This window comes from Osmerus eperlanus, chromosome 23 (assembly GCF_963692335.1).
Source record: "Osmerus eperlanus chromosome 23, fOsmEpe2.1, whole genome shotgun sequence".
NCBI classification, from domain to species: domain Eukaryota; kingdom Metazoa; phylum Chordata; class Actinopteri; order Osmeriformes; family Osmeridae; genus Osmerus; species Osmerus eperlanus.
In genome coordinates, this window is record NC_085040.1 from 1,712,477 (window position 1) to 1,735,637 (window position 23,161).

Below are 23,161 nucleotides of genomic sequence, written 5' to 3' on the forward strand. Positions count from 1 at the left end.
CCAGGCAGCTGCAACTTAAGCTAAGGCAACGCTAGAATGTGTTGATTACTGGACAGGCCTCTGGTTCCTCCTAGGTCTGATGATGAGGGTTGACTTAATTGTTATTGACACAATGACAAAAGCTATATCCCATTAACATATCTGGTAAGGGTATTCGTTATTGTTATGACAAATGACATAATTTGTCCCTCCAATGATTTCCCTGAGCAATATGGAAAACGCTGTCATTAATCATATAAGCTACAGAATAATGATGTGTGTGTTCTTGGCCAACGCATACCACTATGCAAGGCTTATACTTTGTCTAAGTGGCTGTCATTCAATCGCCCTTGATGGCCTAGTTTGACAGTGTTTCATCGCCTCAGCAATCATATTTAATTGTAAATCATCGCTCCTCGTCACGAGGAGGTTTCAACCTGGACTTTGGAACTTCTGCCTTGCTCCATTTTGGCCCAGAACCTCGTTCCGTGACGTCTCCGGTGGGGCAGAATCGGATGTAGACGATAGGTGACACATCCGAAGCACTAGACTATTTAGAGCGCCTCGAGCCCGCTCTGTCCATAATATAATCCACGTGATACTAATCTCTTTATTTGTCTCATGAGCCGGGCCTGAAACCGACACCTGGAACTGGCTGGATGCCATGGTCTGCACTGTGCGCCATCAAGCACAACTGGCTACCTTTCAATAAAGAAACTCGATTAAAAACTATATTCTAGGCGTAGGCCTACATATTTATGGGTGGTATTGAATCATTTTAGCTTCCATTTATGTCCACCTATGGTAATTGTGCTCAGACGCACCAGGCCCTTACCGCCTTAAGGGGCCCAAAGCTTACATCCCAGCACGGCATTCACCTGCCAGAAAACAATCTGATTTAGACAATATCAACACATGACATTTAATTGATTATAATGATAAGCCTTCTCCTAATGGGCTAAATTATGATAAAAACCATTAGTCATCGTCGAAACCTACTCAAAAGACAGACAATTGGTCTATTGACGTAACGAAGGTGGGATCAGCAGCAGCTGTTAATTCGAAGCCTGTAAATAACCTGTTTTTCATTTAAACGTCATCTGTGTGTGAGGGGAATTGTGTTTAAAGATATAGGCCTATGAGTCATTCAGTTCTTGGAGGCGAGCGAGACATGTGCCGACTCGTGTGTGTGTGTGTGTGTGTGTGTGTGCGTGTGTGTGTGTGTGTGTGTGATGGGTGTGTGCGCGTAGGCCTACAGGTATGCGGGGGAAATTCCACTTAATTCCAATAGCTTATTATGAGAACAACATACTGTTGAACACTTTCCCTTGCGTTCAGAGATGAACCAAAATACTGTTACTGATGGTTTTAGCTACTGCTGCACAGTCAATACAATTATTAAAACCCCTTATTCAAAACGTCAGCATATACTGTATATTCAGACTTATCTTAATGTGACCAATCAGCAGACCAATCACCAATCATCAACTTGATGTTTGTTTTTTGATAGGCTAACGTTTTATTAATTTAGGCTAACGTTTTATTAATTTAGGCTCACATTCCTGACATTGAAGCCATGCATTTAGGAAATAACGTTAAATTAATTTTTTGAATGGCACATTTGAAATGTGGAAATACTTCAAATAAACACAAGCTATAAGTACTTTTATTACCAGAATAGTAGCCTACGCGTGACAGAATAGAAGTGTCAACATGGCCGTGACATAGTTTACCCTACATTTTCATGTCAAATATTTACTCCATTTACAGTTTACAATTCTCTCTCTCTCTCTCTCTCTCTCTCTCTCTCTCTCTCTCTCTCTCTCTCTCTCTCTCTCTCTCTCTCTCTCTCTCTCTCTCTCTCTCTCTCTCTCTCTCTCTCTCTCTCTCTCTCTCTCTCTCTCTCTCTCTCTCTCTCTCTCTCTCTCTCAGCCTCCTGCAAAGGAATCGAAGTGTACGTCTTTAACAAGAGGCGTAGCTCTTTTGCTCAAGCATTGTAGGCTACGACTTGGTAGAGAAGAGAAATTTCCGCTTCCTGCACTGATAAACATCCACGATCCAAGTTGAGGCAGAAAGGGGATCCGTTCAGTTCAATCAGAAATAAAGGACATTGACGGAAATATTGTTAGACCATCAGTGCACTATCGAGAGAATATGCTACTACTTATTGTACAGACTCAATGAAACGGGTTCACTTTCGATTGCGCACCCAAACAGAACAGTGTACGCAATTACGGCGTGTAGGTTCTCAAGCTACAGTCAGTTGCAGTTGAACATAGGAGAGAGTAGTACTAGACTACTCACACCGCTTTGCGTTTGAACCGTTTTTCTAGCAACCCAGACCTCCAGGATGTCGGAGCGCGGGGGGCTCCAGCGGACTGGAGGTGTTCCCTCCCCGCACATGCAGCCCTCCAAACCGGTCACGATCAGCTCGAACCGCCCGGTGCACATGAACCTTTACGCTACCTGGGAAGTGGATCGCTCCTCGCCAAGCTGCGTACCGAGGTAAGAGCTCCTTCGACAGAGAGACCGTTGGTCTTACGAGGCCACCGGCTGCTCTGTGTCGGTATGAGCGTATGTTTACACAAATTAGCCATGTTTGTTTATATCTTAACATGACAGGTTAATGGTTCTGGAAACCGAAATGCGTATTAAAATAGGCGAGGGACAGTCTCTAAACTTGTATGTTTAATTTTTTTGGCGACACTAAGCGTCTCAGTTCTAACAGCAGTAGGCTTTATTGTTCTCTTCGACGACGATGGCACGTAGCATGCTGCACGCAGATGTTGAAACATATTGTCTGTAATGTCTTGCAACGTAGCCTGTCACCCTTGAACCACCCATCTCATGAACAGGTATCTTAAACAGCTGCTTAGTTTCCTAAATGATGATCAGAATTGTAACCTTTACCAGTTGGCAATAACCGTATGGTGGATTAGTGATCTAGGTGTTGAGGGTATGTAGAGGTGCATAATTGGACACTTTTGTAAGTATTTCTTCAACATAATGCCGTGTTTCCCTTTCTTGCCATCTGGATATAGCCTGTGTGTAGGTCAGTCATTTGCATGCGTGTTTATGTGTGTTCATAGGAGCTCACGTGCTCCGTCCACAAAAAAGGAACGGCCAGAGTCTGTTTTGGGAATTATGGTAGCACACAGTTCCACCATACCTGAGGTCTGTAACAGTATCCTGCTGAGCTACACGTGGTAGATACACACAAGGTAGATAGTATGACATGCTGGGATGTCGCAGGCTAGTGTGCTACTAGTTAGTAAGAGCTGGTGTCTCTCCAGTTTGTATGCTACTAGTTAGTTTGACCCGCTGGTATGTCTCAAGCAAATATGCCACTAGTTAGTACAAACAGCTGGCATGTCACAAGCCGGTGTGCCACTAGTTAGTACAAACAGCTGGCATGTCACAAGCCGGTGTGCCACTAGTTAGTACAAACAGCTGGCATGTCACAAGCTAGTGTGCCACTATAGTTAGTATGCAGGATGCAAACGGATTTGCGACCACACAATGGCCCAGTCATTCTCTAGTGACGGTGGTGGTTGTCATGGCAGTCAGGCCAGTGGAACAGACAACCTTGGCCGAAGCATCGTCATCCTCCCCGGCTTAGCCCCGCGTCTTAACACTCGTTTTTAAGAGAGCTTTAGAGCTTCACCGGTTCAGGGAAGGTCTTGAACGGGTCAGTATTCCCCTCGCGTCCGTGGGCTTATTCAAGGTGGGTCGAGGTGTGCAGTGAAAGCCTGGCGCCCTGGCCTGGCTCCTCCTGAAGCCGTCCCTCACCTCCACACCTCTCCGCGTGAGGCCTTGGATTCCTCTCCCCTGGGTGTGTTCCCCCCCCGCCCCCCTCCCCCCCCCAGGGCTTGGCCCCACACAGGTATGGGCAGGGTGGGGAATGAGACCTTGCCAAACACGTATCGACGGGTTGGTCACGGCTCAATGGTTGCGGCCTTCGATCGGGCTGCAGAGGAGCTGAGCTTAGAGGAGGAGGAGGAGGAGGAGGAGGAAGGTCTTTGCCTGCGTGCCCCAGCCCTTTATCGGTTTCGTCACAAGTAACAAACCACAGGCAGGTTGGATCACACCACGGAATGTGAAAACCGTCACAACAAAAGGAGCTGTTCACAAGCTGGGTGCCTGGGTGGAATGATGTTCAGCTTCAGACAGGTGCGGTAAACAGAAAGATGGCGTCTCTCGTGTGAAAGAGGGTGCACTCGTCGAACGGTAGAATAATAACTTGGTGTGCCCCGGTCTTTCCGACGCGATGTCTCGTGCTGGGTGTTGCAAGAAGTGAAAAACCAAACAGAATTTCCCCACAGTCTGGATTCGGTCTCTGTAACCCCTGCTTCCTCTTTACCCACAATGCATTGTGTGTGTGGTTTGTTTGGCACCGCTGGGTACAAGGATCCCCTGTGGTGCTCCTTCACAATAACAGCTCTTCTTAGAAACCCAACCTTTATGACTCGCCAGCTGTTGAGGTTTCCGCCAATGGTCACATCACGGCGCAATGGAAGAAGCTCGTGCAACTATCAGTCAAAAAGGTTAGAGAAAGTGTGAAAACTACATGATTTCTCCTATTTGAAAAACCACATAATAAACCAATACAGCATCACCCACCACTTCCTTGTCCGGCATCTGAACGACTTCTTCTTTTAAAGTCAGACCTGAGGTCAGTTATTACAACCGTTCTCACACAGTTTTTACATAGTTCTCATGACCACCGTGTTGAGGTATTGCGCTGGCCCAGGACCAGCCCGTAAGAGAGGACGGCTTTCGTCTCTCCTGGCTCATGCAGCATCATCCCCTCCTAGTCTATGTACCTTTTAGTATAGTTAGAGTCTGATTCTGAGTCTTGGCTCTGGTCCGTCTCACTGGCAGCCCTTCACGTTGGCTCGGCTTAGATCACACCCCAGGGGGCGAGATGATCATTTTCCCTCCTGCCAACTAATCCCAATGACAAGCAGCTAGGAAACCAGCCAGACAGACTGCTAACAACAGCCAGCCAGCAACACAAAGAGCCAGGGAAGAATCTTGCCGGCCTACCAAACAGAGAGCCAGGAATGAAGACATACAGCCAGCTAGCGACAACCAGCCTCAGAAACAGAGAGCTAGTCAGCAAATCTAAGCTAAGACTCATACAGGGAGTCGACAACCAGCCGTCCAGCTAGCCAACCAACCAGGTCTGCTATTTAGGAGATTAGCACCCTGACTCATACAATCCTAGATGTATGGTATTAGCCATTCCAATTATGAAACGCTTAGCTTTAATGTCGCACGGAGTGTTGACGGCAGAATGTTTACAGGAAGGATGGTTGGGATTCCACACAGCATTCGTAACCGAGGGCCCCCTCGCTGAGTTGCCTGCCTCTCTAGCATTCTTAAGACAAGCCTCCTTAAGACAGGCCTCCTTGCGGAGCTGCACCCCTGGACCTTCTCAGGTGGGCTTCCTTGCGGAGCTGCACCCCTGGACCTTCTCAGGCAAGCCTCCTCATAAAAGTCTATTCAGTGGTCTTCAACCCTGGTCCTCAGGGCCCAGTGTCCTGTGTGTTCTAGAGGTTTCCATGCTCCAACATGCCTGATTCAAATGAATGGTCGTTATCAGGCTTCTTCAGAGCTTGCTAACGACCCATTGAATCAGACGTGTTGAAGACCACTGCTATAGTCCTCATGGTGCAAATCAATGACTGTCTCAGAAGAATGCCTGAGTGTCCAATGAGAAAGGGGTTAGATTATTCAGATCTCTACCATAAAACCCTACATGCATGTAAAGTATCTGCTTATATATGGTACACAAACTCAGTGAGGTAAAGTGTACAAGGCGCACACGCACACACACACACACACACACACGCAGGCACGCGCACACACACACACAGAGAGACACACACACGCACACACACACACAGAGACACACACACGCGCACACACACACACACACACAGAGAGACACACACACGCGCACACACACACACAGAGACACCCACAGAGACACACACACACAGAGACACACACACACACGCGCGCGCGCGCACACACACACACAGAGACACACGCACGCACACACACACACACACACACACACACACACAGTCTGAGTAGTGTAGATAAGAGAGCTCTGCTGTGCTCACTGTTCTGCTCAGATGAATGGCCTGGGAGGTCTTCAGTTTCCCCTGGCCTGGCAGGAGGGTGGACATGTACACACAGCTCACTCTCTGTGTGTGTGTGTCTGTGGGTGTGTGTGTCTGTGGGTGTGTGTGTGTGTGGGTGTCTCTGTGGGTGTGTGTGTGTCCATGCCTCTGGCGGTGTCTATAAAGAAGAGCAAGATCCATCTGATGCTTTACTGAAGCGAAGTGATGACTGTTGATTTTAATGCTACTGTTCCCCTTGGGTTGGTGTGTGTGTGTGTGTATATATGTGTGTGTTGCTGGCTCCTTTCTCCTGAAAGCGATCTCACTGCTATGGAATCCTATCCTCCCCTCTGGCAGCAGGCCACCACTGGTCTCTGTCTTTCCTCCACGTACAAACACACACACACTCTCACACACACACACACACACCCACACACACTCACCCCCGAGTCTGCAGCCCCCGCCTCTGACATAAGATGTCCTCTCATCTTGTGTGATACTGTGAGTGATACTGTGCTATATAGTTACATGTAGGAATACAATCAGTCAGTCCAGTGGGTCACACTGGCTTCTCTCTGTCAACACATGGACATAGAGGCATTTACATTGTGTGTGTTTGGGTTCACTCTATAACCTATTATTCTCATCTTACTCATGATTTCCCCTAGTATGCCTTCACATACACACACACACACACACACCCTGTGACCTTGACACAGAGAAGGAAGAACGACACATGCAGTCCATCCGCAACGTCCTGTTAAACTGGCAGACTTCGACACTTGTTAATTGGTTTATGACCGTGTAGACAGAGTGATTTGATTGGCTGCTTGTTATCAGGAAATTGTTTTTCGGCTGTTTAAGTTATGAGGTAGTCTAGCTGATCAGACGGGTAGTAAGATATGTTGTTAAACAGGCAGGAAGGAAGGCTCTTAGGAAGATGGTAAACCTGCTAAACTGCCTTTCATTCAGATGACCAGTCAATTAGTCAACCAGAATCAGTTAGCCAACTAGCCAGCCAGCCAACTATCTATCCAGCCAGCCAGCCAACTGTCCAGCCAGCCAGTCAGTGTTAAGTGCTACCCTGTTCCATCATCATCATTTACATTTATTCATTTAGCAGACGCTCTTATCCAGAGCGACTTACAGTAAGTACAGGGACATTCTCCCCGAGGCAAGTAGGGTGAAGAGCATTTCCCAAGGACACAAGGTCATTTGGCACGGCCGGGAATCGAACTGGCAACCTTTAGATTACTAGCCCGATTCCCTAACCGCTGAGCAGTCAGTGGCCTTCATCATCATCATCATCATCACAGTCGAGAGTTCTACTGGATTAATCCCTAGTCGAGTTAATGAAGGGCCAAGTGTGTGTGTCTCTCTAATTCTGTGTGTGTGGTGATTAGCTCCTGTAGTTAGATCTCACTAACTGCACGTCTGCCCCAGCCTGGCACTCCCTGCCTCAGACACAAATCCTCACCTAGCTCACAACATGGCATGCATACTGAACAAGCCCCCCCACCATATCTCTCTTATCAATATGCTACAGCTGCTGGCAGTGTGTGTGTGTGTGTGTGAGAGGGGAGACCAGGGCTGGGGAACTACTGCAAGTATAAACACAAGCTCTTTCTGAGTTGAGCCGTCTGGTTGTATGACCTGCAATTCCGCCGATGGATATACAGGAAGTGGAAGTGAGAGCGTGTGTCAGCGTGTGGGTGTTTGGGCACGCTGCGTGCGAGTGAGAGAGCGCGTCAGTAGGTGTGTGTGTTTCCCTGTGAGGTAGGGCGCGGTGGGGGGAGCTAGCCCATGCCCTCCTTGGGAAGGCAGGGGGACGGTGGCGTGTCCTTGCTTGTGGCGAGAGGAAGTAGAGCGAGAAAGGTATGAGGAGGGAGGGAGGGAGGGAGAAGGAGAGAGGGAGGGAGGGAGAGGTTGAGGGAGAGATTGAACAAGGGTGCCACTGGTGAATCAGCCTGTTTTAACACATCTACGGAGACAGCAGTTCAGCTACATGACCTGTGTGTGTCAGTGTCAGTGTGTGTGTGAGAGAACAAAAATGTCCCCTCCTCTTCTCTGTGTTGGCGTGGGTGTGTTTTAGTTTGTCAACTCTGGCAGTGTGTGTGTGTTGCTCTATCAGTACAGACATCCAGTCGTGTGTGTGTGAAGGCTAGTTTTAGTTTATTACGTTGGAGAGGAGACCTTGAGCTTCAAAAGCTTTTCAAGATCGTTTTTTAGTCAAATGTGCACACGCTCTTACTGAACAATGATCCATTAAATGTCGACGTCTCATAACACTTGATATATTCCTGTGCATCACTGACAACATATGGTGTGTGTGTGTGTGTTCTAGTTGGGTGATCTTGCTGCAGGGTAAGAGGCAGCCCATGTCATCCAACGCCCCGCCGCCTGCAACAGACTGGGCATCCACAGGGGAGGAGAGGGAGGAGGAGGGGAGGAGGAGGAGAGGGGTAGGGGGGGAGGAGGAGGAGAGGGGTAGGGGGGGAGGAGGAGGAGAGGAGAGGGGTAGGGGGGGAGGAGGAGGAGGAGGAGGAGAGGGGTAGGGGGGGAGGAGGAGGAGGAGGAGAGGGGTAGGGGGGGAGGAGGAGGAGAGAAGGGGGGGTGGAGAGGAGCGAAGGGGTAAGGGTGGTGGGGAGGAGAGAATATGAGAGGGAGAGGACAAGGTGAAGGAGGTGGGGTGGAGAGGGGAGGATGATCAGGGATGGGAGGAGGAGGAAGGGGAAAGGAGAGAAGAAAAGGGTGTTGATGACACCGTTCTGAAGTGTGAATGAAGGACAGGGTGAGGAGAGAGAGAGCGAGAGAGTGCCTTCTCTTCTCCTCCTCTCCTGTAGATCTCTGTGTTCCACAAGAGTAAGCAGCCATCTTCCAGCCTTGCCAACACCAAGAGGGCCTGACTGGCTGCCTGGATGGATGGTTGTTCTTACCGACTGCCCTGCTTGCTGGGTTTGACTGGGTTTCTAGCTGATTGTTTTGTTCAGACTGGCTGAGTGACTGGCTGGATGGTAGTTTTGTCTGGCTCTTGTCCGCCATCACTGCCTCTGGCTCCTTCCTGTTGCTGCTGTCTTTTCCCATCAAAGTTCTCGATTCAGACACCACTCCAACTCTGCAGTGTGCAGTTGCACAAGCTCTAACTGCTGTTCTCCTTGTTGATACTGCGACTGGCTCCGTGCCGGTTCCGCGGGAATACTTTCATCAGCTGGGCTACCAGAGGCTCTTTAATGACTGCCGTAGCAATCCCACCTGCCACTGCACCTCACACGCACAAACGCCATTCTGGCTGTGCCGTGGGCAGCTTCATCTGCTGCCATTGCTAGCAGCACAAAGTCGTTGTAACTGGCTCCATTGCGGCTCTGCTGCGGGCAGTTTCACCTAGCGGAGCCATGCCATCCCTCCGCTCTTATCGCCTTCCTGTTGCCTGGATTGAGTTGATCTTATCTAAGCACTGGTTGCCAGTTCTGTGAACACTTCCTATTCCAACAAGTTACAAAGGCGCCCCAAGGCACTCTGGTTGACGGGTGTGATTGATGTTTTGAAATACAACCTTTCCTGATTACCAACACAGGGATTGGATCCCAGTCTCTCTTTCCAGATGATGTGAGATGTACTGTAGGCCTACCAAAGGACACACACACATACACAGACCAAGTAACACTGGCCACACATGACTGTAGCACTCTCTCTCTCTCTCTTTCACCACCCTCTCTTTACAGTCTTTTCTCTTTTTCTCTGTTACCCCGCTTTTCTAATCTTGTTGACTGTTATGAGTGTGTGTGTGTGTGTTCAGGTGCTGCTCTGGGTAGCGGAATTGTTCGCTTCTGCTTTGCCCTCAGTTGAGCTATTAGTCAGAACACACACACACACACACACATCCATACGCTACGAGTGTGTACAAGCCCTTCACAGCACACCTACCATCAGGGAGCCACGTGTTATGGGTAACCTACTTATGGCCATACTCACTCACCCACTCTCTCTCCCACTCATTCTCTCCCTCCCTCTCTCCCTGTACTCTCTCTCCTCTCTATTTCTCTATCCATACACACACACACACACACGTGGGCGAGAGAGGCCCAACACTGCATGGCAAACGGGCAGAGAGAGGGGCGTGAGTGGGACGGGAAGGAGAGAGGAGAGGTGGAGAACCCTGACACTGCATCACAGACTGAGCCAAGGAGAGGGAGGGGGGAGGGAGGGAGGGAGGGAGGGGGGGGAGGGGAGAGGGAGCAGAGCAGAAACACATTGAGGGGGAGGAGGAGAGAAAGGGGGAGGGAAATGAGAGAGGGAAGAGGATGAGGTTTTAAAACGAGACGGATAGCGGAGGAGGGAATTGGGGAACGTGAGTGGAGAGATGAAAAAGCCGAGAGATGAGATGTGGAGGGAGGGAGGGAGGGATGAGAGAGAGAGGGAGGTAGGGAGGGAGGTAGGGAGGGATGAGAGAGGGAGGGATGAGAGAGGGAGGGATGAGAGAGGGAGGGATTAGAGAGGGAGGGAGGTAGGGAGGGATGAGAGAGAGAGGGAGGTAGGGAGGGATGAGAGAGGGAGGGATGAGAGAGGGGGGAGGGAGGGATGAGAGAGGGAGGGATGAGAGAGGGAGGGATGAGAGAGAGAGGGAGGGAGGTAGGGAGGGATGAGAGAGGGATGAGAGAGGGATGAGAGAGGGAAAGTAAAGGAGGAGAGAGAGAGGGAGGGATGAGAGAGGGAGGGAGGTAGGGAGGGATGAGAGAGAGAGAGAGAGAGAGAGAGAGAGAGAGAGAGAGAGAGAGAGAGAGAGAGAGAGAGAGAGAGAGAGAGAGTCCTTTTTGTTGGCAGTCAGTGGCCTCTAGCCTGTTGCCGAGGGAGATAAAAAATAAAAAGAAATTGGGAAAGCTAGGAGACAAAGAAATCCATAGAAGACATTCAGAGATTAGGCACACACACACACACACACACAGGGATACAACCAGTATACACATACAGACACACACACCTAACAGAACCACAGTATAAATGAAGTCTGTCACGTACACACACCATGAAGAAAGGAGAGGGAGACAGGCTGACAGACTCCATGTCCACTTCATTTAGTACCTAATCTCCCCTGGAGGAACCTTCCAGAACCTCAGAACGTTACAGAAAACCTCCCTCATTTCACTGGCTAGCTTTAGTTAGATATGAAAACACACAGTTAGCGCAGCGAGAAGACTAGTCCTTACCATACTACACACTGACTGGGGTGTAAAGCAGGTAAATGGGTATTAGACAGACAGACAGGCAGTATTGAGTGCTTCCCTGTACCAGCTAATGACAATCAGCTTTGATCGATACAGACTGTATCAAAAGCAGCTAGATTAGTGTCCAATGGCTCTCTCTCTCTGTCTGTCCCTTCTATCTCTCTCTCTCTTTGTCTCTCTGTCTGTCCCTTCTATCTCTCTCTCTTTGTCTCTCTGTCTGTCCCCTCTCTCTGTCTCTCTTTGTCTCTCTGTCTGTCACTTCTCTCGCTCTCCCTCTCTTACTTTATCTTTCTTGTCTGTCTCTTTCCCCTCCTCTGTCTCTCTCTGTCTCTCTCTCTCTGTCTCTCTCTGTCTCTCTCTCTCTGTCTCTCTCTCTCTCTGTCTCTCTCTCTCTCTCTGTCTCTCTCTCTGTATGTCTGTGTCTGTCTCTGTCTGGGTTCAGTCAAGCAGCCATGCATACTGATTATCCCATCCTGCAATCCTGCAATTATTGTTGCTTGCTTTTTTTCCACAGGTACACTTGCACTTAATTGTAACTTGTTTAACTACATGCTCTTATGGTTCTTCCCTTTGGCACTTATTTTGGTTGTTCACAATGTGTGCTTCGTGTTTTGTCTACTCGCAATGTTTTGTGGCTATCTCGTTGTTATGATCAGTGACCTATGCACTTTGTAAAGCTCTCTCTTGGAAGTCGCTTTGGATAAAAGCGTCTGCTAAATGAATAAATGTAAATGTAAATCAGCTCTGTGTGAGACTGGTCCAGCTTGCTTCCCTATTGCCACGTTAGTGTGGTCATGCTCTACATATATTGTTATGGGTGTGTGTTTGTATTTACTTGCAACCATGTGGAGTGTAAGGAATGTGTGTGTGTGTCTTCATTCATCTTCTAGCAGTCTGTGGACAGAGACGGCATATGTTATCAGTCTTCATTATCAGTTATGTCATTGTGAGTGTGTGTGTGTGCCGTCTTTGGCAACGCAGGTGTTGAACCAACATGGATGAGATCCCAGTGTGCCGGCTCTGCCTGTCTTTCTGCTAGACTGTCTGGACGTGTGTGTGTGTGTTGATAATGGTCGCTTTGATGAGTCTGTCTGGCTCTCTGCTGTTGTGGGATGCAGTCTAATCACATACAACAGGTTAGCAAGGCACAACCTATACACACACACACACAAGCCGCTTTCACGCAGCCTGTTCAAGGCGGCATTGTTGTCCTTTCATGCCGCCTCGCAGCAGTTCTGTATAAAAGGTACGAATATGAAGGATCTTTGTTGTCCTGGCATTAAGCTGGCAGCGGAGCTGTGTGTTAAAGGAGAGCTGGCATGGCGGGGCGACACACCATACGCCAACGTGCTGCCTCTTGACTCCGGAACGGCAGCATGGTATCTCAACTCACACATGGGCTGGCATCATGCCGGCTTTGTCTGTTTGGGTCAGAGGAAACAAGCAAGGCCGGCATGATACCGTTTCTACGGTAATATTGCTGAATCCCTGGGGCTACACACACACACACACACGAACATGGACAATAAATGCACAATCACTCCTCTCTCTGCCTGGATTGGCATCCCAGTCAACCGCTTGTCTTTGACTTTATTCCCCACTCCCCCCCTTGAGCCCCAAACCTGCTTGCAGCCCATTGGCTAAGCCTGGCAGAACTCAGCCAGTCAGAAGACAGAGAAATGAGACAGATAGCAGATTTAAAGAGCTTTGTGACTCACTCTGCTCCTTCCTCAGTTACAACACACACACACACACACTTCCCCGGGCTTTGAGGCTGCGTTTGGTGATGTCACTCCACTGGCACGGGCGCTGCCAGCTCATATGGAGTGCCCTGTCCGTCGCCTTTACCCTTCAGTTAACACACACACACACAGATGATACACACACACCACAGCACACTGTTAACACACACATACAGCCACAGAGAAAGGCTCAGCACACAGGTAACACACACACACACACACGTTACGTTGGGTTTTTACAGAAGAGTCCTGGATTGTCTGTCGTCCAGAAACGCGTGAAGCCGAAGAACACTTCAGGACACATTGACATCTTTATAGCCTCTTTCTCTCTGCCTTTCCCGGTCTCTCTTTCTGTCTCTCTCTCCCTCTCTCTGGCACTTCTCTGATCTATTTAAAGACTTGTCAGTTGGCCTAAAGAAAGGTGCAGAATCAAGCTAGCGATAGGAGGGGGGGCGGGTGGAATGATTTGTAACAGCAAAGAATTGTTGAAAAACGTAGATACTTGAAGATAGAAGTGATTACAGGTGTTGTTTATACAGCCCTGGATCATTACATCATCATCACAGCCTATTGTTGGGTGGTCAACAGAGCGAAAAGATCCTGCTCTCAGTGGGTGCACTATAGTGTTTTCTGTAATTGGACGAGCCTTATTAGGTGTGTGTGTGTGTCCAAGCATGTGTGAAGGATTTGAGCGGGGCAGGGTGCAGGGAAGGGGGCAGCGATGGAATAAATCCTTCACACTGTGCCACTGCCTTTTTGAAGCCGAGACCCTGAGAAGCTTATGGTGGGCTGCAAGTGGCTGTGGACAGACCATCAATAAGGCTGGCTAGCCTGGCTCCACGGGCATGCTCTCTGTGTGTGTGTGTGTGTGTGAGAGGGGGGTGTGTGTGTGTGTGTGAGGGGTGTGTGTGAGGGGTGTGTGTGTGTGTGTGTGTGTGAGGGGTGTGTGTGTGTGTGTGTGAGGGGTGTGTGTGTGTGTGTTTGTGTGTGAGGGGTGTGTGTGTGAGGGGTGTGTGTGTGTGTGTGTGTGTGAGGGGTGTGTGTGTGAGGGGTGTGTGTGTGAGGGGTGTGTGTGTGTGTGTGTGTGTGAGGGGTGTGTGTGTGTGTGTGTGTGAGGGGTGTGTGTGTGAGGGGTGTGTGTGTGAGGGGTGTGTGTGTGAGGGTGAGTCCTGCAGGAGATCTGTCCCCTGCTTCCAGTCTAATAAAACTTGTGTGTGTGTGTGTCTGTGTGTGAAAAGGTGGTTGTGTAAGACTTGGATATGAGCTAATCCCTGTAATGGAATGATAATGAGGCACAGGAGATAGGTACGGTGTTAAAGGAAGACTCACACTCAGTCTTCCTGTCAGGGCACAGCCATGGCATTGATCACCATTACCTAGGAGAGAGGGAGGGGTAGAGAGGGAGAGGGAGGGGTAGAGGGAGCGGGAGAGGGAGAGGGAGAAGAAAAATCAGGATTTGGACTGAGAGGAGAGTGGGTAGGACTGTTGAAGGGCAGGTGGAGAAAGTGTGTGTGTGCGCGTTCATGTGTGCATGTTGGACATGGTTCCCTGTGTGACACAGCAAGATCCCGCACAGTCCCACGACACTGTTGCCAGGGGAACACACACCTGCCTCTTAAAGACACAGGAACTCCCAACACCCATAAACCCTCTGGGCTTCGGGCATTCAACACTCCAACCCTGATGCATATCTTAGCCGTATCCTTTACATCCCCTAGTCTGTCATCAAGGAGAAATAATGACTGCTGTATTGTATGGCAGCCAAGCCCAGCTCTCACTCTCCTGAGGATCATTTCTATGTACCCAGACAGGAGACTTATGCTGGAGAATACTAAACAGGTGATGATGTGTACAGTGCTTTGTGCTTTGTTGAGAAGGGTGTGTGTGTGTGCTTTAGTTTGCCAAATAAAAGTCTCACTATCTCTCTATGTCCGTACGCAAACAAACAGACTAACAAGCCCCACAAACAAGCCCAGCAGCCAATCACAGCACAGAAAACAGTGTTATTAAGCTCGGGGATGAGAGGTGATGTTTGTGCTGATTGGTGGTGAATAAGTCTATTTTCATACACACACAGTCATCTGACACACACACACACACACACACACACACGGTGTGGCCTACTTAGTGCCAAACCTGCCACTCGATAACAAATGTGTGTGTGTGTGTGTACGAGGCCAGCCTGACCTTGGCGTTCTGGGAGGGATTCGGGAGAGGAGTCTGTTGGGAGGGAGGGAGGGAGGGAGAGAGAGAGAGAGAGAGGGTAGAGATGGAAGATATGTAGACGGTGAGAGGTGGAGGGAGGGAGAAAGAGGGAGAGAGGGAGAGGAGCACCACCTGCAGATGGTGACAGAGATGGACGATGTGTACAGAACAATAGGCCGTTGCTCTGCCTCACAGACACACACTCTGACGTATAAACACTGACACACACACTCACTGCAGGAGACGCCTTCAAAGCCCTACTGCACGAGGGCCAGACCAGGCTGTATTAGGGGGGTCAGATGGCCAAGCGGGAAACAAGGTTGCCGGTTCAATTCCCGGCTGTGCAAAATGAAGTTGTGTCCTTGGGCAAAACACGTCACCCTACTTGCCTCGGAGGGAATGTCCCTGTTCTTACTGTGAGTCGCTCTGGATAAGAGCCTCTGCTAAATGACTAAATGTAAATATAAATATTAGACCACAGCAGGTCGTATTACACAAGACCAGACCAGAGCAGGTTAGACCCGGCCAGCCCAAATTAGACAGTGCCAGACCTTCAAACTTGATTACTCCTTTTCAAACCAGATTAGTTTCCCCTCCTCCTTCTCTCCACTACCCTAATGTTAGCTAATAGACACGCTAGTTGAGATAACAACCTCCATCCCAAGCCCTCCTGTTCTGGAGCTAATCCAGTTGAAAAGGGTTCGTTCTCTGCTTTGTGAGTTCATACGACTGAGCGCTGAGATGAATCAGTGGTTATTATCTCACTGATGTTTTTACAACCCTCCTCCGCCACTGAAACAGGTTATTTCTGCTCGTCATGGTTCACGGCCCCGGCGTCATCGGAAACGTTCACGAGCGCGCCTCTCCTTTCTAGATTTACGCCCCTCTTCCGGAATATTCCTCGGACCACCACGGGCGCCTCACAGACCTCGGCTGTGGTCTACCTCCATTACAATACCCACTCTCTCTCTCCTAATCTCTCTTATCTCCTCCCCCCCATCCCACAACCCCCATCCGGACCGACTCACTAGATGGAAGCCATGAGGTCAAGATCTACAACAGCCAGGCTAATCCGTGGATAAATGCTGTTTCAGAAGCTCGCTAAGTGTCTGGGAGGTGGGGGGGGGTGAAGTGTAAGGAGGACGGTGTGGGGGGGGTGGGGGCAGTGTTGGAATGCGGCCCAGGCATTGGCCTGTTTGACCGGAGGCCTGTCCTAGCAGCTAGTTTACGGCGGTCATTACTGTCCTGTCCTGACTGACGGCCATTAGTTCAGTAGGGTCCAGGAAGTGGACCCAGCTGTGCAGAGTGCTGGTGGAGTACGGGACTGGTGAGTCTCCTCTGGGAGAATGGTCAGGGCTGGCGTCGGACTCTCTCACTCTTTCTATTTCTCTCTCTTTATGGTTCTCTCTCTTTCTATTTTCTTGCATTTCTTTCTTGTCTTCCACAATTTTTTTGGGCCTGCATGCCGCTCTCCCTCTCTCTCGCTCTCTCTCTCTCGCTCTCTCTCTCGCTCCCTTTTCACCCTCCCCTCTCTAGCCTATTTTAGCTGAATGTCTCTCTGAAGGTCCAGAGGATAAATAATTGAGGACTCTGACCCTGTGTCCTGCAGGATGAGGGGGTGTTGAATGGAGGCTTGTGTGGATTCTCTCTGACTCAGATTCAATGTTGTCGTTACTTGACATCACTTGGTTTTCAAATCGTTTTTTCTCTCTCTCTTTTTTTTCTTCCTGCAGGCTCTTTAACCTGACCCTCAAGAAGCTGATCATGCTGAAGGAGCTGGATAAAGATCTGACGTCTGTGGTCATAGCTGTCAAACTGCAGGTACTGTCTTCTCTCTCTCTCTCTCTACCTCTCTACCTCTCTCTCTACTTCTCTCTCTCTACCTCTCTCTCTCCTCTCTCTCTCTCTCTCTCTCTCTCTCTCTCTCTCTCTCTCTCTCTCTCTCTCTCTCTCTCTCTCTCTGCCTCTCTCTCTCTCTCTCTCTCTCTCTCTCTCTCTACCTCTTGCTACCTCTCTCTCTCTACCTCTTGCTACCTCTCTCTCTCCTGTACAGTGGTTACCACAGGGTCAGGTCATAATTCCCATTTGTACTGGTCTTCAAGCACCCAATACTACGTGAAACCTCGTCCATATCCAACTGCTTCCATGCCTTTCGTCGGTCCTGTTCCTTCTTTGTGTTTCCCTGCTCTGTCTGTGTGTGTCTGTCTGTCTGTCTGTCTCATCTGTCTGTCTGTGTGTGTCTGTCTGTCTCATCTGTCTGTCTGTGTGTGTCTGTCTGTCTGTCCTCCTCTTCCTTCCTCATCTCTCCTCCATGTTCTCCTCCTGTACGTCGTTTTTGGTGAAAGGTCTCTTGACAAGCAATTTCTTCAACAATGTACTTCTGTCCTCCCTTCCGCCTGCACTCTCCCTCCTGCCCCTCATCCCGCCTCCCCCTGTCCTCCCTCCCGCCTTCGGCTTCATAGGAAGTTGATGACGCCTCATTGTTTTGACACGGCGGGAGATGGCCGTGACACGTCAACGATAATCTCCTCCTAACAATCTCTTCATCTCCTCTTCCTTCTTATCTCCCTCTCTCCCTCTCCGTCTCCTTCTGTCCTGCCCTCCATCCCCTTTCTTTCTCTTACCCCTCTCTCTCTCTCTCTCTCTCTCGCTCTCGCTCTCCCCCTCTATCTCTCTCTCCCTCTCTATCTCTCTCTCAGGGTTCCAAGCGAATCCTGCGCTCCAATGAGATCCTGCTGTCCTCTGCAGGCCTCACAGAGACAGACCTACAGCTTACCTTCTCCCTGCAGGTCAGCCCACACGCACACACACACACACACACACGCGCACACACAGCTGTCGTCCACAAACCAGTTTACCCTTGGGGATTGATAAAGTATGGCCTCATCCTACCACGATCTGTGAGTAGCATTCCATGTGCGATGCTAGGACAGGGCCGAGCATGTGACCATGCCAGGCTGAAACCTGGGTACTTAATAGGCTATTAGCCACGAGTATGCTTCATTTCACGCCTGTGGATTTCTAATGGGTCTTGGTTCGAAGCCCTTTGTGGACGCTGAGCTCCATTAAGGTTGGCTGTATAGGGGTTATCAAATACGAGCTGCTGCACTAGGAGGTCACCGATAGGTTGACGAGCAGGAAGTAGTTATGTAACGGTCCAATTAGATCGGAGTAAGTATCCAAGGAGAGTGAATGAAGGTCAGTGGTTCTCTTTCCATTACTCATTTAGAAGGTCGATTTTCAACTTTGTGTGTGTGTGTGTGTGTGTGTGTGTGCAGTACCCTCACTTCCTGAAGAGAGATGCCAACAAGCTCCAGATCATGCTGCAGCGTCGGAAGCGCTACAAGAACCGCACCATCCTGGGGTACAAGACCCTGGCCCTGGGCCTCATCAACATGGCTGAGGTACACACCATCACATGACCATCACATGACCTCCACACCATCACATGACCTCCACATGACCTCCAGACCATCACATGACCTCCACACCATCACATGACCTCCACACCATCACATGACTTCCACACCATCACATGACCTCCACACCATCACATGGCCATCACATGACCTCCACATGACCTCCACACCATCACATGACCTCTACACAACTACATCAACTACAATATGCCTGTAGCATAAACATGTAGCCTTCAATCAACTCTCATACTACCTTATATTTCAGTGCTGACCATAACACTATAAGCCTATAGGCTACCATTCCAGAACTCCTCCACCTTAGGAAACTTTAGTTTGACATTTGTCTGGCCAGTGTTTCATGAGGTCGCCCCGTACCCTGTCAGAACGACTGCTCGTCAAAGCCACGGCAACACTTCGCCCAGAGCGCTCTGTCAGTGAAGTCAGATACAAGAGCCAGCATTAGCATTGTGACTGGAGCTTTTTACAAGACTGTGTCTGTTTTAGGCTGAGTACACTTTGTTATCTCGCTAAGCGAGAGAGAGAGGGTGGTGTATCGTGTGTGTGTTCGGTGTGCGTGTGTCGCTGGAAGAACCTGTGCAGACTTCATTAGTGTATGCTGAGTGTGTGCAGACTTCAGAGAGAGAGAGAGAGAGAGAGAGAGAGAGAGAGAGAGAGAGAGGGAGAGAGAGAGAGAGAGGGAGAGAGGGAGAGAGGGGGGGAGGGGGAGGGGGAGCATGAAAGACAGGAGCCTGATGGTGATGCTTCTGCTGCTGCTCTGTCTAAGACGAGATGGAGAGAAGAGCTATGAACTACCCATTTCATCTCCCCCTCTTTCTCTCTGTCTTTGTCTCTTTCTCTCTGTCTGGTTCTCCCTCTCTTTCTCTTGAGGAGAGCCAACCAACCTAAACTTGAGGGTTTAGGTTGGTTGAGGGCCAGTTCTATGGGCGTATGTGAAGCCCTCTGTGACATGCTTGCGTGTAAAAAGGGCTATACAAATACATTTAGATTTGATTCCCCCCTCCAGGTGATGCAGCACCCCAGTGAGGGGGCCCAGGTTTTGGGGCTCCACAGCCAGCTGAAGGACGCCCCTGTGCCCGTGGCCGAGGTCCGGGTCTACTCCCTCTCCAGCCAGCCCATCGACCACGAGGGCCCCAAGGTCAAGATGTCTGGTAGGGGCCCGGGGCGTCCCGCACACCAGGGTCTCCTTGTGGAGACCAGACTCTCACGCTGCACTAACCCGAACTGGTGTCAGAGAAAACTAATCGTGGAATCTTTCGTTTCTTTCTCCTGTTTCTCGACCTCTTTCTCCCCCCCCCCCCCCTTCCCCTATCGCTCCCTCTTTCTCTCTCTCTCCTCCCTCTCTGTCTTTCCTCCCCCTCTCTCCCCCCCCCCCCCCTTCTCTCTCCTCCCCCCCCTCTCTCTCATGCAGATCGTTCTCCAGACATTGATAACTATTCCGAAGAGGAGGAGGAGAGCTACTCGTCAGAACAAGAGGGTAGCGACGACCCCATTCACGGACAGGTGTGTGTGTGTGTGTGTCTGGCCATGTCTCCTCTGGGAGAATGCTTGTGCCCCGAGGAGAGGAGAGAAAGCGACTGGCAGAGCAGCCTGGAGAGATAAGAGCCTGCTCTGTGGACGGGTGAAAGGATTGGAGGAAAGGGGGGGGGGGGGTACAATAAGCAGTGAGATGTGAAATGATGGAGAGGGGAAAAAGTCTTGGTTGGTGGAGTCTGAAAGACTTTGTGTGTGTGTGTGTGTGTTTACACATGTTGTTCAGGAGGGCTGATTGCTTTTCGCTTTTCTCTCCCTTTCTGTCCTCGTCTCTCTCCAACTCGTTTTCTCTTTTTCCTCTCTCGCTGTTTCTCCCTCTTTGTTTCCCTTCCCCTCCAATTCTCCGTTGTTCTTCCTTCTCTCTCTCTCTCTCTCTCTCTCTCTCTCTCTCTCTCTCTCTCTCTCTCTCTCTCTCTGTCTCTCTGTCTCTCTGTCTCTCTGTCTCTCTCTCTCTGTCTCTCTCTCTGTCTCTCTCTCTTCCTCTCTCTCAGTATCTGGATGATGAGGAAGATGAGGTGAGGAAGAAAAAGCCTCGAAGGAAGCTTCAGTCCAGTGCCTCCATCACCAGGGTGAGAGACCCCTTCACCCTCCCTCTCTGTCCCTCCCTCCCTTCCTCTCTGTCTCTCCCTCCCTCTGTCTCTCCCTCCCTCCCTCCGCCTCTCCTTCTCCTCCCCTCCTCCCTGCCCTCTTTTTTTCTTTCTCTCTCCTCTCTCTCTTTCAATCTTTTCTTATCCTCTCCCACTCCATTTCTCTCTCTCATCCTTGATGTCTGTAATTTAAGCCAATTTCCCAGGAGGAAAACATTCAGGCAATTTACCAAAGCACAACACACACACACACACACACACACACACACACACACACACACACACACTCTCAACCGCAGCACAGATAAACACTCTCTTGTCAGCAACTCTGGAAATTGCAGCAAATCCACGATTTGTGGTGACACAAGGGCAGTGTATCTGGGAAATTGTGTGTGTGTGTGTGTTCTATTCAATTGAACACAATGTTGGTTGGGTGCGTAGACTTAGTGTTTGTGTGTGTGTGTGTGTGTACAGCTAGGTTGAAAGTGTGTGTGTGTGTCAGCAGTGGCTTGGCTCAGTGACAGCAGGAGTCTGTCTTATTAATGGGCAGCTCCTGTGGAGGTCCCTGTGGGACTGTGTCACCACAGAGCCCCTGCAAAACCGCCTGTGGACGGCAAACACACTTTACCTAGCTGCACACACACATTCACACGCATACTCACTCAAACGCGCACACACTCAAACACGCACTCGGCAGTCTAAACACCTATGGAACCGCCGACACACAGTCGACCCCCACCCCCCCGCCCCTACTAGCACACGGTCAGTCGATGGCAACAATGGAAGAAAATGGCCGTCATTGTTTGCAACAAAAACAACAGGCAGCCTCCGTGGTGTAGGAACGCAGAGGAGCATGACTCAGCCAATCTGTCTCTCGTCTCCACAGCAACCCAACATCAAGCAGAAGTTTGTGGCGCTGCTCAAGAGGTTTAAAGTCTCTGACGAGGTACGCCACCTTCACTGACTCTCTAGTCTCCTTCAGTGTCTTTCTCTCTCTCTCTCTCTACACTGTTCTCCTTCAGTCTCTCTCTCTCTCTCTCTCTCTCTCTCTCTCTCTCTCTCTCTCTCTCTCTCTCTCTCTCTCTCTCTCTCTCTATCTCTCTATCTCTCTATCTATCTCTCTCTCTCTACACTATTCTCCCTTCGTCTCTGCCTCTCTCTCTCTCTATCTCTCTCTCTACACTATTCTCCCTTCGTCTCTCTCTCTCTCTCTCTCTCTCTCTCTATCTCTCTCTCTCTCTCTATCTCTCTCTCTACACTATTCTCCCTTCGTCTCTGCCTCTCTCTCTCTTTCTCTCTTTTAGACCTACAGTGTATCATTCCCTTTCTTTCAGTCCCCCTCCCTCTCTCCCTCCTCTCGGTGTGTCACTGGGGGTTTTGCAACGGTAGTTTCCTCTTCATCTCACATTCTGTACGCGGTGCACAGGGGTGAAGAGCTGTCTCTCTGGGGATGGGAAACACTGGTACAAAAAGGGTCTGACTGCACTTTGTGTGTCCTTCCATGTGTGTGTATGTGTGTTTGTGTCCTTCCATGTGTGTGTGTGTATGTGTGTGTGTGTGTCCTTCCGTGTGTGTGTGTGTGCATGCTTATATCCTTTTGTATGTGTGTGTGTGTCCTTCCGAGTGTGTGTGTGTGTGTGTGTGCATGCTTATATCCTTTTGCGTGTGTGTGTGTGTGTGCGTGCGTGTGTGTGTGTGTGTGTGCAGGTGGGCTTCGGGCTGGAGCACGTCTCCAGGGAGCAGATCCAGGAGGTGGAGGAGGACCTGGACGAGCTGTACGACAGCCTGGAGATGTACAACCCCAGCGACAGCGGCCCGGAGATGGAGGAGAATGACAGCATCCGGAGCACGCCCAAGCCCAAGCTCAGGTAGGAGCACGCACGCATATATATAATCCTACACACACACACACGCACACACACGATCCTACACACGCACGCACACACACACGCACGCACGCACGCATATATATAATCCTACACACACACACGCACACACACGATCCTACACACGCACGCACACACGCACGCACGCACGCACGCATATATATAATCCTACACACACACACACACGCACACACACGATCCTACACACACACACACACACACACACACACACGATCCTACACACACACACACACACGTGATCATACACACACACACACACACATGATCCTACACACACACATACACACACACACACACACACACACATATGATCCTACACACACACACACGTGATCATACACACACACACACACACATGATCCTACACACACACAATCCTACACACACACATTTCTGACCGGAGAGGGTGGTCAGGGAG

General features: G+C 49.9%; 1 protein-coding gene across 1 annotated transcript; it reads left to right on the forward strand.

Moving 5' to 3' along the window:
- The first annotated feature begins 1,970 nt into the window (after positions 1–1,970).
- Positions 1,971–22,723, forward strand: LOC134009725 (phosphofurin acidic cluster sorting protein 1-like). The gene is made up of 9 exons (XM_062449352.1): positions 1,971–2,484; positions 17,013–17,100; positions 17,979–18,068; positions 18,558–18,683; positions 19,723–19,867; positions 20,128–20,219; positions 20,741–20,818; positions 21,723–21,782; positions 22,544–22,723. Exons 1-9 carry the CDS (start codon positions 2,330–2,332, stop codon positions 22,706–22,708), a joined length of 999 nt encoding a protein of 332 aa, XP_062305336.1. The 5' UTR covers positions 1,971–2,329; the 3' UTR covers positions 22,709–22,723.
- Positions 22,724–23,161: the final 438 nt, after the last annotated feature.